We start from the raw sequence: 16334 nt of genomic DNA on the forward strand, positions 1-16334 counted from the left end.
TAAAAGGCAGAACTGCATTTTAAACCCAGGTCATTCTGATTAAGCAATTTACGCTCAGATGTGTTATGCCCCTGAATTTCTGGAATACAAAATCTAGCTGGATCTCATCTTTTTAGCTCAGATCTCAGTTCCTTATCTCCATGCTTTCACTGGAACCAGCACTACACAGCTCTGCTATGTCTGTCTGTCTCTCTTGCTTGGTGTCCGCCTTCTGGACTAGTCCTAGTACTACTCCCTTTCCTCCCAGTTCCTATGGTCTTCTTGTCATCGCCCCAGGGTTATCACGCTGTGGGGGGCAAACACAGCATGGTGGGAAAAGTCTAATGGCATCTAGAGGAATGTTTCCTTTTTAAAAAATACATCTTATTGATTATGCTATTACAGTTGACCCAATTTTCCCCCTTTGCCCTCCTCCACCTGGTGCCCTACATTGCCTCCAGCAATCCCTCCCCTCAGTTCATGTCCATGGATCATGCATATAAGTTCTTTGGCTACTACATTTCCTATACTGTTCTTAACCTACCAACTTAGAACCTACGTCTATTCTGTACCTACCAACTTGTCTTCTTAATTCCTGTACCTTTTTCCCCATTCTCCCCCTTCACCCTCCCACCTGATAACCCTCCAAATGATCTCCATATCTATGATTCTGTTTCTGTTCTGTTTGTTTGCTTAGTTTGTATTTTGGATTCAATTATTGATAGTTGTGAATTTGTCATTTTAATGTTCATAGTTTTGATCTTCTTTTTCTTAGATAAGTCCCTTTAACATTTCATATAATAATGGCTCGGTGATAATGAACTCCTTTAGCTTTACCTTGTCTGCAAAGCACTTTGTCTGCCCTTCCATTCTAAATGATAGCTTTGCTGGATAGAGTAATCTACGTTGTAAGTCCTCTTTTCTTCACTTGGAATACTTCTTGCCAGTCCCTTCTTGCCTGCCAAATTTCTTTTGAGCAATCAGATGACAGTCGTATGAGAGCTCCTTGTAAATAACTATATGGGTTTCTTTTGCTGCCTTTAAATTCTCTCCTTATCTTCAACCTTTGGCATTTTAATTATGATGTGTTTTGGTGTGGCCCTCTTTTCATCCTTCTTGTTTGTGACTCTCTGTGCTTCCTAGACTTGTATGTCTATTTCCTTCACCAAATTAGGGAAGTTTTTTCTTTCATTATTTCTTCAAATAAGTTTTCAATTTCTTGCTCTTTCTATTCTCTTTCTGGCACCCCATGATTCAAATGTTGGTGCATTTGAAGTTGTCCCAGAGGCTCTTTAGCCTATCCTTATTTTTTAGATTCTTTTTTCTTCTTGCTGTTCTGATCAAATGTTTTTTTCTTCCTTATGTTACAAATCATTGACTTGATTCTTGGCTTCATCTACTCCATTGTAGGTTCCCTGTAGATTTTTCTTTATTTCATTAGTGTAACTTTCTTTTCTGCCTGGGTCTCTTTTATGCTATTGAAGTACCCAATGAGTTCCTTAAGCAACCTAATAACCAGTGTTTTGAACTCTACATCTGACAGATATCTCCATTTTGTTTAGTTCTTTTTCTGCAGTTTTGTTCTGTTCTTTCATCTGGGCAATATCTCTTTGCCTCCTCAATTTGGCAGCCTCTCTCTGTGTGTTTCTATGTATTTGACAGAGCTGCTTTGACTCCTTTTCTTAGTAGCATGGCCTGTTGTAGAAAAGTGCACCTTTAAGCGGATGGGGCAGAGCCTTAGGTAATTGTCAGGGTGGGGCAAATCATGTAAACCAAGTTGATGGAGTCTCCAATATGGTGTTGCCACTCTGTGGCTCTGTGTTGGGAGGGCTCAGAAAGGGGACAATGTCTGGTGTCTGGAGTTTTGTCCAGGAGGAAGCTGTCCCCAGTACTCATCCTGATGTCAGGCACTTTGATTTCTCCAGGTACGTTGCTGATGCCCTTCTAGCTGCTGACCCATTGCTGAAGTCCAGAGGGAATGAGCCTGTGTAAGTCCTAAGTCTGTTGTGGGCTCTTTAAGAGGAGACTTCTGAGGATCCCACAGTTTCTTCCACCACCCAAACCCCCATTGGTTTTTGCAGTAAAAAGTTATGGGGACTTGGCACTGGAACCCTGGGCTGGGTGGTCCGATATGGGGCTGGATTCCTTCACTCCCGAGGTATCCCTTCCAATTTTTATCCATCATATGTAGGTGTGGGACCACCCATTCTGCATCTCCGTATCTTTGCACCTCTCTACTCATCTCCCCATCCCCCCCACTCCTACCCATCTGGATGAATGTGACTTCTTTAACTCCTTGGTTGTCAGATTTTCATACAGCTCTATTTTCTGATGATTCTGGGTGATAATTTTTTTTTTGTAGTCTAGTTGTAATTTTTGCTGTGGTTGTGCAAAGAGGTAAGCTGTGCTTAACCACACCCCTATCTTAACCGGAAATCTCCAGAGGAATGTTTCTTAAGCTTCTCTTTTTAAAATGGGTTCCCATACAAGTTGGCTCTGTGCCAGGCCAATCAGAAACTGGCTTCAGAGTCAATCCTATATTTAAAATCACACTGTTTCATCCAGACAGCCCTGGGATATGCATTAGTCCTATAATATGCATTATTCCAAATCTACTATTACATGCCAATGACTGCATAGAACCCGGGACAAAGATAACTAAAATATGCTACTTTCCCCAGAGACACTCACTCAGTGTGTCCCGGGCAAGGACGATGAGAAAACAGGTAATTATCTTATGTTGTACAAAATATTTCAGTGGAGATGAGAGCAAGGTAGTAAGTGCCTAGAGGAAGAAACAACTAACTCTGCCTAATGGGGTGGGAGTGGGGAAGGGTGCAGGGGAATAGGTTCAGAAGAGGTAAAAGCTGCATTCTTGAAAGAGTAAGAGTATACTATTCAAGGAACAAGATGTATTTTGGTATTCGTTCCCAAAGAGCACTGAACATAACTGAGGTGTGTTCTTGGACCCTGCCCCCAAATTGCTCTCTGAATCTAAGACTTTTCATCCTTTGAGCCTTTTGAGTTTCATCTCTGCAACTTGGGACCCCACCCAAGGAGCTCATATCCAAATCCTCCTGATGGGTACACAATGATCCTTAGACCAGAGCCTTGCAAATTAATCTTATCCAACAAGATTTTATCATGACCTCAAAAATAAGACTTTGAAAAAAGCACTGAACCCTTCAAACCATGTTCATTCACTTAATAAATATTTATCAATTCCCATCAGGGTAGCCAGTGACAATTATACCCTCAAAGCCGTGTGAATGGCACACACTAGAGCTGTGCAGTGTATAACCAACCCATTATCTGTGGCACGACTATTGGTACCACGCAATGCCCTAGAAGCTGGGGCTATAACAATGGACAAAGACAGAGTCCCTACAACAAAGAGCCTATGATCTACTGGGGAAACAGTAATACCAACGCAGGGTGATAAGGGCTATACATGGGAGGGGCACTGAAGCTGGTTTTGAGGTGCCAGGAAAGGATTCTTAGAGCAGGTGGCTTTTAAGTAAAACTTGAAGGATTCTAAGAGTCATGAGAGAACAGGGTATGGGGAAAGGAAAAGCCAGACAGAATTTCAAGGCAGAACATGAGGAGCAGGGTGGCAAGAGACGAGTTTACAGAAACAGGCAAAGCTCAGGAAGGGCTTAATTATTGAACACTTATGATATGCCAGGCACTATGCTAAGAATTGGGGATATAAAAGTAGACAAGGCCAACAAAACTCCAGTTAATGGAGCTGACAATCTAGTGGGAGGAAGGTATAATTAATGGAAGACACAAAATAAACATAAAATTATTAGTTGAGATAAATAATTTAAAAAAGCACAAGCGGGCTATGGCAATACAATCGGTTTATCTCTTTTAGACTGGAGTCTCAGGGAAGGCCTGTCTGGAAAAATGACATGTGAACTGTGATCAGAATTCAGAGGGAAACAGTAACAGTGGTTATGCCCAGGGAGGAGAAGTGGCTAGAAGGCAGGAGGAGAGGGACATTTACTGTTTTATACTCTTGTGTCTTTTAAAACTTGTTTCATACATGCATTACCTATGCAAAAAATAAATAAAATAAATTGAGACCTGAAAGGCAAATAAGAGTTTATTAAGTGAAAAGACGGAGGATGAATGTTCCAGGCAGAGGAAATAGCACATGTGAAGGCTCCACTGTGCGACACAGTTTTGGCGCGTGCAAGGAACAAAAAGGCTGTCTGTGGGACCAGCGCAAAGCGAGGGGGACACAGAAACTCAAACAGCGAGTTGGAACGCACCACACTGGGCCTTGTTAAGGGTGTGGATTTCTGACTGAATGAGCATAAGCAGGGAAATTATATGTCTATTACATTTTGAAAAGATTACACTTTGGTCGTCCTGGGGAGAGGGAGTGTGGACAAAAGGAGTAGGAGATACAAGTGGTGGCCTTGCTTAAGTTATTGTCAGGGATCTCAGAGTATCCACATCCCTCTCTCTCATTCCATCCTCCAGGGCTTACAAATTAATCCTTCTAAAACACAGATCTAATCAAATTACTTTCTTTCATTAATTCAATTATTTATTTATTGTACACACACAATTTTTTAAAAAGTAGTTATTGTGTGCAAAGCACCATACCAATCACTACAGACACACCAACGAATGAGACAGGAAAGGTCTTTTGCCATATTTCAAAACGTTTGATGATTTTCTACTGCCCAAAGTTAACACTTCTTGGGTGAGCATGGAAGAACCTTGATTTCATGATCTAGTTCCAACTACTTCATCTCCTCATTCTCCCCTCCTCCAGGCCTTTAAAACCTTGTTCCTCAGCATCAGCTACACTGGCCACTCTGTAGAAACCATGCACTTTTCATACCCCTGTCACCCTGGACACTCCCCATGCTGGGACTGCACCCCTCTGCCTGGTGAAACCCTATAAGCCTTCAGAGCCAGCTCCAATGTCACAGTCTCTGGGAAACTCTTCTGCTGCTCTAAACATACAAAGATCACCAAGAGTTCACTTCATCACTCTCCCATGCGCCTATTACAGGGGTGGGCAAAAGTAGGTTTACAGTGGTTGATGTGGAAAATAATACAAAATTAATAAACAATAATACAAGAATAAACTGTTTGAAGCCCTGGCTGGCGTAGCTCAGTGGATTGAGCGCGGGCTGGGAACTAAAGTGTCCCAGGTTCGATTCCCAGCCAGGGTACATTCCTGGGTTGCAGGCCATAACCCCCAGCAACCGCACATTGATGTTTCTCTCCCTCTCTCTCTCCCTCTCTCTCTCTCTCTCTCCTCCTCTTCCCTCCCTAAAAATGGATGAATAAAATCTTAAAAAAAAAAAAAAAAAAAAGAATAAACTGTTTGGCATACTCATGACTATAAATCTACTTTTGCCCACCCCTGTATACAGTAAAACCTTTGTATAAATAAAACTCAGATACCATCACCACCTTGAAATACACAGACACTCAATAACCCTCCAGTGGTTTTAAAAAGTAGGACCAAAAGTGACATTGGTCAGGTGAGAGTACCACAAATGCTTGCCTCGCCTCGGCCTCTCACGTACTGGAATTCGCTGGCAAGGAGGCACTTTCAAATTCAGTTTGGGGCAATTCCTATAATTAGAGCAGCTGGTTAATTAAGAAGCCAATTCAAACTACTGTTAAATTAACCATTTTCTTCCTTAAATGAAAGGTTTTGTTTAAATTACCAGTGGTTAACCTGCTTAATTAGCCAGTTGTTTTAATTATAAAATTTACAACTTTGAAAGCCTTTGATTTCTGATAAGTTCAACTGAATTTCCCTCTCGCTGTGTGTCATTAAGCTGGGTTTCCTGCTGTCACATTGACATTGCAGCCTTCTAAGAGAAAAGGCAACTCTTTTCTCTTAGACACAAAACCCCAGGGTTTCAAAAGGAGGCTTTGAAAATCTTTCAGTTAGCACAACTCCAGGATGTGATCACACACGGGCTGCTCCCACCTCGCACCTCTGCCTGTGCACGTGCCGGAGCCAACTGTCCTTCAATGTCCTTGTCACTAAACTCAGTACTCAACCCATCAATCCGGGGTGCAGGTAAACAAATTCACTTTAATTATTTCTCCTGCAAAATTGGAACAAGTATTTTTAGCACAGCTATGCAGAAGAAAACGAGAAAAACACTGGCGTAGCCCCAGCCAAGAATTAATTACAGGATATTCTCTTCATTCAACAGACTGCTAGTCCCCGACACACCCTACCCAGCACCTGGCAAGTAGTATGTGCTCATAAAATGTGTGTGTGTAAATACATATAAAAATACATATTTATTTATATATATTATATGTGTATATATATATATATATTTTAAGGTTCTTGAGATAGTTTACCAAGACTCTGCAATGATTTGGCCCTGGCAGCTACCCACTTTTGTTTCAAAATCTATTTTCAAACATTTTTCAGGTTTTCTAATTACACTGAACTACGCGGACTGCAATATACCTTGCTTCTCTGACTCCACCTTTTTGCCCATGCTGTAATGAGAGGACTTCGAGTTCCCTTCACTTAACCTCTTTAGACCTCTTTGTAAATATCTACTTCTACCTCTCTATGTATGCTTCAATCAGTGAGAAAAAGGCATTCACTACCATCCGGCCCATGCCTTGGAGAGAGCGGCTGGGATGGCGCCCAGGGCCCACAGCGAGCGTGAAGGGTGAAGGCAGGGATGTGACATTACTCCCGGCTCTTTTCGCCTGAACATCATTACAATTCAACTTTCAAATTTCTGACTTTAAAGATATCTCAAAGAACCCATGAAAAAATGCCAAGTTTTCAAGTAGAATCTTGGCATGCCAACACTGGTGAGTTACCCTGGGCCTTGGAGCTTTCTAAACATTGGGATTCCCTAACAATTGAAAAATGGGCACAGGAAAACATAAATGACCGGTATGAAAATGTATGAAAATATGTTCAAGCAACTACTAATCAAATACACAGAAATTAAAAATACAAGGGGTGGCATTTTTTATTATTAGCAAATATTTTAAAAATAATAATATTGACAAATGTATAAAAAAGGGATTCTGAAATACAAAAGAAATATAAAATGGTGCAATCTTCTGGAGAGTAGTCTAGTAATACACATCAATAACTTTAAAAATGTGCATTTCCTCTGACCTAACAATTTCATGTTTCCCAAGTAAACAATCAGACAAGGGAACAAATACTAATGACAAGGATCTTCACCACAGTATTGTTTACACTGGAAATTCTTGGAGACAACTTAAATTTCACCGAATAGGACACTGAGTAAATTATGTTATTATCCCCCACCTGTCTCTTCAAAAGGATCCCTATTGGGTCTTTTCCAATAGCATTTAACATGCTCTATTTGATCTCAGCTTTAAAAATAAAATGAAACAAACAAACAAATAAAACCCTCAGAATTAGATAGTTATCAAATACTGAAATATACTCCAAAACTGTATGTAAACAGCTTGGTATTGGCATCAAATATACAGACAGATCAATGAAATAAAATATAGTTAAAATAGTCCTGTACCTATATGGAAATTTAGTATATGATAAAGGTGATACTTTCAAACCTATGGAGCAAAGATGGATTTTTTTGTATTTTTGTTCTTTTAAAATATGGAACGTTTCACGATTTTGCGTGTCATCCTAGCTCAGGAGCCATGCTAATCTTCTCTGTGTTGTTCCAATTTTAGTACATGTGCCGCTAAAGCAAGCACGGAAAGATGGATGTGTTAATGTTGAAACAACTGACTACTCATTCTGGGGATAAAATTGCATTCCCACCCAATTCTAATTCCATATGGACCACATATCTAAAGGAAAAAAAAATAAAGAAGATAACATGAAGGATTTTTTTTTAAATAATCTTGGCATACAGAAGATCTTTTTCTCTAAGCATGAAAGAATATCTGGAAATCAAAAATTAACACACATATCTGTATAAAAATTTAAAACTTCTGTTTAACAAAAAACACAAAAACAAAATCAAGGGACAGAGGACTGAAAACCATACAAAGCATATATAACAGAAAAATGCTAATTTCCTTAGTATATAAAACCTAGATAAAAGTTTCTTATAGATCAAAAGTGAAAAAGCAAACAATCTAATTAAAAAAGGGGCAAAAAATATAAACAGTTCACAAGGAAAGAAATACAAATAAATGGTAATAAAAATATGAGAAAGTACGCCCTGGCTGGCGTAGCTCAGTGGATTGAGTGCGGGCTGTGCACCAAAGCGTCACAGGTTTGATTACCAGTCAGGGTACATGCCTGGGTTGCAGGCCATGACCCCCAGCAACCGCACATTGATGTTTTCCTCTCTCTCTCTATCTCCCTCCCTTCCCTCTCTAAAAATAAATAAATAAAATCTTTTTAAAAATAATAAAATAAAAATATGAAAAAGTGACAAACTCAAGAAATGCAAATTACAAGGAGACATAATTTTTGACTAACAAAAAAAATAATATGTTTTATAATATCCAGTTTTGGCCAGAAAATAGAAATGTAAATTAACACAACTTCTCTGAAGGGCAATTTAACAACACTTACCAAAATTTTCAATTCACAGTCCACTGACACAGCAATTTCAATTCCAGGAATTAATCTTACAAATGTACAGGAACAAGTTTGCAATGAAGTATAACAATGGTTGCTGCAGCATTTTTTGAAATATCAAAAACTAAATACAACCTAAATGTCCAGCTTTAAGATACAGTCATACATACACATTATATATATGTTCTTGTATGCACAAAACTTTCTTGAAAAATATCTAAAAAAATTCTAATAGTGGACATCACTAGGGAGTAAGACTGGGAAATAGAAGAAAATTCAACTTTTTATCATACATCTTTTCTACAGTTTATATTTATTTTTACCACATGCATTCATATGAATATTTACATTTGAAACCATTTTAACAGGTGATAATTTCAATACTAACTTTTAAAAAAACTTCCTCAGAATACAGAGTAGTTCAGAATGAACTTTGGCTCTGGCCAGGTAGCACAGTTGGCTGGAGCGTCGTCCTGACAAGCTAAGGTTGCGACTGCCGTCCCCAGTCGGGGCACAAACAAGAAGCAACCAATGAATGCATGGATGGGTGGAACAACAAATCACTGTTTCTCTCCCTCATTTTCTCTCTCTCTCTCTCTCAAATCAATAAGTAAAGGGAAAAAAAATTTTAAGTGAGAAAACCAACCTATGGAGATGTAGCCAAAGGTCACACAATAAGTATATGGTAGAGTTAGAATCCAAACTGCAGAGCTCTTGCTGTTAACTGCTACTGCATGTTTTTGCCCAGTGTCCTATTCCATGTGAGGGCTAGGATGCGGTCCCAGCCACTGTTCTCAAAGATATGTTAGGCATCCTTTTAGACAAAATTATTAGAGTGTTAGAGAGTCACTTAAAGCAGGCAGACTACACCAGGAAATAAATGCTTACCTGCAGAACAGATGGGATTTTCTCCTGAAGTTTTGAATCTAAAAAAAGGGAGAGCATATGTAGAATACAATCAGATACTGACTATTCACTTGCCCAGTTATCCAAACTTGTAAAATCCTCATTAAGGATAAGTCAATGTGAACAACAATTTAAAAAAAAAAGGATATGTTAATACTAGATATGTCCTTATTCCCTCCCTTTCACAAATATTTTTAAGGACCTACTGTACTATGTGCCAGACAATGTGCTAGGTCTCGAGGATACAAAACTAAGTAACTGTCTCTATCAGTGATCCGGTCAGGAGAGAGAGACTGTATGTAAACAAATACTGGCCACAGTACAGTACTGGTCCAGAGCAAAAACAGGGACAAGATTTGGTGGAACACACAAAAAAGTGTGATCATTTCTACCAGGGAATTGAAATTGCCTTATTTACTCTTACAGGTAAAGCATCCTAGGCAGAGGGACAAAAGTGGTTATGTTTAGGGAACAGCAAGCAGTTGCATGTAAGGGAAACTCAAGCAAAGGATACAGGGTGAAAGAGGTAATCAGGGGCCAGTTTATGAAGAAACTTGTATAAGTAGCTTGGTCTTTACTCTGTGTAGGCAGTGGGAAGCTTCTGGCAGAGTTTAAGCACGGGAGTGATATGGTCAAGTTTAAGTTTTGGAAAGTTGCCCTGGCTGGGTAGCTCAGTTGGTTAGAGCATCGTCACCATATACCAAGGATGGGGGTTCAATCCCTGGTCAGGGTACATGCAAGAATCAACCAATGAATGCATAAATAGTGGAAGAACAGATTGATCTCTCTCTCTCTCTCCCCCTTTCTCTCTAAAATCAATAAATAAAGTAAGTTTTGGAAAAGTTAACCCTGGCAGTAGGTGAGAAATGAATGCGAAGAGGTGAGGCAAGAGAACCAGTGAGGTGGTTCTTGCAGGAGTCTTGCATTATTAGAACAAGTTCATGGAGGATGGAGAGGAAGGGACAGCAATGAGAGCCAGACTGGAGACAGAAGCCAGAGAATGTGGAGGAGGATAAAACGGTTCTGTCTGGCTGATTGGTAAGCAGAGTATTATAGTTAAGCATCCTGCAAAGCTTTGACACTACACTGTGGAACAAGTTAGAGACAAGCAGACCTGTGATTAAATGCTGACTCTACCATTTCTAAACTGTGACCTTAAGCAAGTTGTTTCATATCTCTGTAACTCAGTTATCTCACCTTTAAAATGCAGATAATATGAGTATAATCTCATGGGACTGAAAATCTATCTTAAACTCTCTGAGCCAGCTTCCTCTTTTGTAAAATGACAATATTTATATTTGTCCTGTAGTATTTTTTGATTAGAGAGAACATGTAAAATGCCTAGCATGGAGCCATAGTAAGTGCACATTGAATAGCTGACTGATTAATGGAAAAACAGATTAAGATGGAAAGGGAATAACAGGGAAAAGGCATTAATAAATGTAAAGGATTAAAGAAATCATCCAGGCTCACGAGCATCACATGGTCCAGGAAGATACTCAGTTTATATCATGTGGCTGCCACACATAAGCCACTCAGTGGCTATCTGCTGAATAGAGAAATAAATAAACTGCCAAATGCTCTTCATTACCACCTAGAGAAAAACCAATGGAGAGGCAGCATGCTGTATATGCAGAAGAGTAAAAAACAACTTGGGTTTGAATCCTAACTCCAACTCATTAGCTATGTCATCTTAGAGCTATCGATTAACCATTCTGAATCTCAGTTGTTTATGCATATAATTGAGATAACATCATCTATTTCACCAGATCACTATAGAGAGCTATTAATTCAATAAAAATCATTTATTAAATGCCCATTGTGTGTCAAGACACCATTCTAGGGGCTAGGGATATAGCAGTAAACAAAACTAGAAAGTCTTTATCCGTATGATGCTGATATTCTAGTGGCAGGGTGAGGAAGACAGATAATTTAAATATATATACACATACATATACATAAAATGTGTCCGGTGGTGACACCTGCTATGAAAAATAAAGCAAGGTAAGGAGATAGAGATTCACGGAGGGGTAGTCAGGGAAGGCCTCTCTAATGAGATGACATGTGGGCACAAACCTGAATGAAGTCAGAGGGCAAACCACATGGGTGTCTGAGGGGAGAACATGCAAAGATTCTTAGGTGGGAGGATGCTTAGATCATCAAGGAATAGAAAGGGAGCCAGCATGGCTAAAGCTGAGTAAGTAGTAGTACGCAATGAGGAAATAGGTTATATAAAGACTTGAAAGCCGCCCTAGCTGGCGTAGCTCAGTGGATTGAGTGCGGGCTGGGAGCCAAAGTGTCCCAGGTTCGATTCCCAGCCAGGGTACATTCCTGGGTTGCAGGCCATAACCCCCAGCAACCGCACATTGATGTTTCTCTCTCTCTCTATCTCCCTCCCTTCCCTCTCTAAAAAAAAAATAAATAAAATATTTTTTAAAAAAAGGGAATTCCGTTTAAAAAAAAAAAAAGACTTGAAAGCCATGGTAGGGACTGCAGCTCTTATTTCAATGGGAGAGTTCTGAGACAGAAGTGACATCAGCTAACTTGATTTTAAAGGAATCACTCTGATTTTAGTGCTAAGAACAGAAGACAAAAATAAAAGCAGGAAGACCAATTAGAAGGAAGGATGATGGTAGTTAAAAAGATAAGAAGCTGGCTCTGGCCAGGTGGCTCAGTTGGTTGGAGCATTATCCCATTCACCAAAAGTTTCCAGGTTCAGTCCTGGGTCAGGGCACATACCTAGGATCCAGGTTCGATTCCTGGTAAGGGTACATATGGGAGGCAACCGATCGATATTTCTCTCTTACATCGATGTTTCTCTCTCTCTTTCTTCCTCCCTCTTTCTCCCTCTCTAAAATCAGTAAACATATCCTTGGGTAAGAATAAAGAAGAAAATTCTCATACATCAAAAAAGAAGTGGTTTTTTGAAAAAAAAAAAAAGATAAGGAGCTGGTCCCTAGTAGTTTAGTAAAACAGAAAGTATGAGGCCTGAAACTGGAGGTAAGAAATGGTTTAAGTCTGTAATATTTCAAAAGGTGAGCCAACAGGATTGGTTAAAGAATTGGATGTAGAGTGAGAGAAATAACAATGTCAAGGCTGACTCCAAAGATTTTGGCACAAGCAACTAGATGAAGGGAACTGTCACTCTCTGAGAATGGGGAAAGAGCAAGATGGCAGGGGAGTTCACACTGCAGGTACTCGGCAGGCGTGCAAGTGGAGATGATGAAAGAAAAATGCTGTGTGAACTACATAGCACAATGCAAATATTAGCTATATTTAAGTACTGTTATTAATTAATATACTTACCTTAAGAGGGGAAAGGCTTGCTTAAAAATGACATCGTTCTTCAAACACAGCACCTACAGCAAAACAGCCATGTTAGGAAAATCTTACAAACTAATAAACTTCCAAGCGCTTCTTCAGAGAGCCTAGAAACCCATGAACACAAACAAAAGGACCCAAAGGCTCTTGTCTAGCAAAGAGGCCGTCTGTAGTTAATACCAAACATGAAGGCAAACCAAGGTCGTCTTCTTTTTCTTATTCCATCCACTACAGAAAATGCTTAAAAAACAACCCACTTCCATGCTGCCTTCTTAAAAAAAAAGAACCTTATTTCCCCTTTCCAATTTGTTCCATTTTTTTCTAACATCAGTCAACAATTATTATGCTTCTGCCAAGTACAGACACCATACGACAGACTTCCTTAACTTCTTCCTTAATTCTCAAAACACTGCAAAGCAATTTTATAGGTGAGGCAAGCAAGGCCCATGGAGGTGATAGTCCAAGAAATTATAGTCAGTAAGTAGCTAAGAGAACTGTTTTACTCCAAAGGCTATTTGCTCTATTACAACACACTGTCTCTCTCAATAGTAATAATAGTGTTATGACATCAACAAAACAATAATAATGAGAGAGACAGTAGCAATAGAAGCTTCTCTCCCTGAGGTTCCCCTCCCCAGTTATTTCAATCTTAGCCTGTCCTGTTGGGCACCCACTCCAAAGATCACCAGTGTAGCTTTACTAAAGGAGTGTTTAACAGAGAGGAAATCTATTTTTATAAAGTAACTAGATAATAAATACTAAATGTCCTTAGGTCCCATAACATAAAGAGAAAATCCTGTCCACGGTGGGTAACAATTTCAATTCCTTCAACATGTATGTGTTAAAAGCCTTTTACACAAAAACAAAGTCTGAGAAACTGTCACAAACAAGAGGCACCTAAGGAGACCAGACAACTAAACGTAACATAATAACCTGGATGGGGCTCTGGGAAACAAAAAGGACATCAGTTAAAAAAAGAAAGAAATATAAATAAATAATGGACTTTAATTAATAATAATATATCAACACTAGTTCATTAATTATGAAAAATGTACCATACTAATATAAGTTAATAGGGAAAACTAGATGTGAGGTATATGGGAATTCTCTGTATCATCTTTCCAACTTTTCTATACTTCTAAAACTATTCTAAAATAAAGTTTATTTTTAAAAAAATATTATGTGCCAACTACTGTGCTGAATATTAACAGGAATATAAAAACAAAAATGTGAAAACATTATACTAAGTGAAAGAAATTAGTCACAAGGGCCAAATGCATGACTACATTTATATGAAATACTGGGAATAGGCAAATCTGAAGGGAAAGAAAGCAGATCAGTGGTTGGCTAGTGCTGTGGGATTGAGGAGCTGGGGTTGACAGCCAAGGGATAGGAGGTTTGTTCCCGGAGTGATGAATGTTCTAAAATTGATTGTAGTGATGGCTGTACAATTCTGAATATATTACAAGCCATTGAATTGTACACTTTAAATGGGTGAATTGTGTGGTACTTGAACTATATCTCAATAAAGCTGTTACAGAATGTCATAAACATACTCCTTAATTTTTAGTTCAAAAGATTGGAGATATAGGTATACATTTCTGTCAAAGAGCTAAGCAATAGTATAAGCATTATATGATTAAGTCACAATAAATGGTACGAACAACCAGCACTTCTGGCAGGAAACCCAGGTGAAGATGGCCAGAAGTTCTTAGCTTTTGGCCTGTTACAGACATTGCTGAGAATCTGCTCAAAGTCATGAACCTTCTCCCCAGACAAACACACACAGACATGGATATACAAAAGTTTGCATGCTACTTCAAAAGATTGACTGAAACTCTTAACATCACCCATAGACCACTACACTAAACCAAGAGATCTTCAGGGGCAGGGGTCATGTTGTGTTCCTCACAGGCATTGTAGACATTCAATCAAGGTATGTTTTGCTGAATAAATATGATTAGAAAGAAGTGAATGAGTGATAATCGATGCTACCCTCTGCTATGCTCCCACATCTTTTTATTTCAAGATTTTATTTATTTTTAGAGAGAGGGGAAGGGGGAGAGAGAGGGAGAGAAACATTGATGTGCAAGAGATACATTCATCGGTTGCCTCTTGCATGCCCCCAATCAGGGACCAGGACCACCATTCAGGCATGTGCCCTGACTGGGAATCAAACCCACCATCTTTCAGCCTATGGGATGACGCCCAGCCCATTGAGCCCCACCAGTTAGGGCACACCCATATCTTTTGTTCAGTACCTAACACACTTCTAAATCATAATTCCTTTACAGGTTAAGTACTATTATCCCATTTTGCTGTTGAGGAAACTGAGATTAAATAATTTACCCAAAAGCAAATAGCTACTATAAAAACTAGCAAAGGATCTTAGGTTTCTCTGACTTCAAAGCAAATAATTTTCTAACTATTTTACACCCTTTCTCTCATAAATGAATGTGTTGGTGCGTTGGAAGTGATTACATTTAGGAAAACTCTCCCAGAGAATATGAGGTCATGAAGATTGGGAAGGATATAAATAGGTAGCAGGAAGGGCAAAGTATATAGACAATCCTAGAAATCACAACTGAATGAGATACTAAAAGAATGTAAAGTATGTATGTATATAAAGTGCTTAACCTAACATAAAAGATAGAGAGTAGGCAATTGTGTGCTCCAGGAGACAGGAACGCCAGCTGGCTCCCCCACCACTGACCACCATACTGTGGACCTTCAGAAGGACAGTAATTGCAAAGGATTCCTTGTGTTTAACTGGGCCCAAATTCCTGCCACTAGTGAAAGAGGCCTCTGATGCCCTCTACACTTCAGGGGAAAGGCATAGACTGAGCTGCCAGCCTCTGGCACTGTGTTCCTGACTTTTCAATCAACGCTTATAAAGGATTGCCTGTACTGTATTTTGACCAATGGGCCGAGACCTGCCTCATTCAATCAGAACTGCACAACTATATCCTCATTTGCATATTTCCTGACCACTCTGAACACAGAATTCTGACCAATCAGGACAAGCTATTTGGACCAATCATACTGTGAGGATTTGGAATCCTCATTTGCATAAAAAAGGACCAACCAGGGATGGGGCGTGGACTTTTTTTTTTTTTTTTAGATTTTATTTATTTATTTTTGTAGATAGGGGAAGAGAAGGAGAAAGAAAGGGAGAGAAACATCAATGTGTAGTTGCTTTTCATACACCCCCTATGGGGGACCTGGCTGGCAACCCAGGCACGTGCTCTGACTAGGAATTGAATTGGCAACCCTTTGGTTCACAGGCCTGTGCTCAATCCACTGAGCTACACCAGCCAGGGTAGACTTTTTTTTTAATTCTCACCTAAGGACTTTTTTTCTAATGCTTTGAGAGAGAGAGACATCGATATGAGAAAGAAACATTCATTGCTTGCCTCTGGGAACCAAACCCAAGACTTTTTGGTGCACAGGATGATGCACCAATAGAGCCACACCAGCCAGGGCAGGGCCGGGACTTTCTTTATATAAATGGGCTTCTCCTTTGTGTTCATGGAGCACACTTTCAGTTTCCATCAGAGACTGTGTTTCCCGGGTT

The 16334-nt window shown here is 39.5% G+C and overlaps 1 protein-coding gene and 1 non-coding gene across 2 annotated transcripts in view; both read right to left on the minus strand.

The window, feature by feature from the left end:
* The window catches only part of MRPL48 (mitochondrial ribosomal protein L48), a 51176-nt gene that overhangs the window by 23785 nt on the left and 11057 nt on the right, over positions 1 to 16334 (minus strand). The window contains exons 3-4 of the mRNA XM_036029991.1: positions 12746 to 12798; positions 9422 to 9459 (exon numbers count right to left, since the gene is read on the minus strand). Coding sequence (XP_035885884.1) covers positions 9422 to 9459; positions 12746 to 12798 — 91 coding nt within the window. The remainder of the gene's footprint in view (positions 1 to 9421; positions 9460 to 12745; positions 12799 to 16334) is intronic.
* LOC114501079 lies at positions 7589 to 7695 on the minus strand. The gene has a single exon (XR_003684853.1). It is a non-coding gene; the product is annotated as a U6 spliceosomal RNA (small nuclear RNA).

Source organism: Phyllostomus discolor, chromosome 6 (genome assembly GCF_004126475.2).
Source record: "Phyllostomus discolor isolate MPI-MPIP mPhyDis1 chromosome 6, mPhyDis1.pri.v3, whole genome shotgun sequence".
NCBI lineage: Eukaryota > Metazoa > Chordata > Mammalia > Chiroptera > Phyllostomidae > Phyllostomus > Phyllostomus discolor.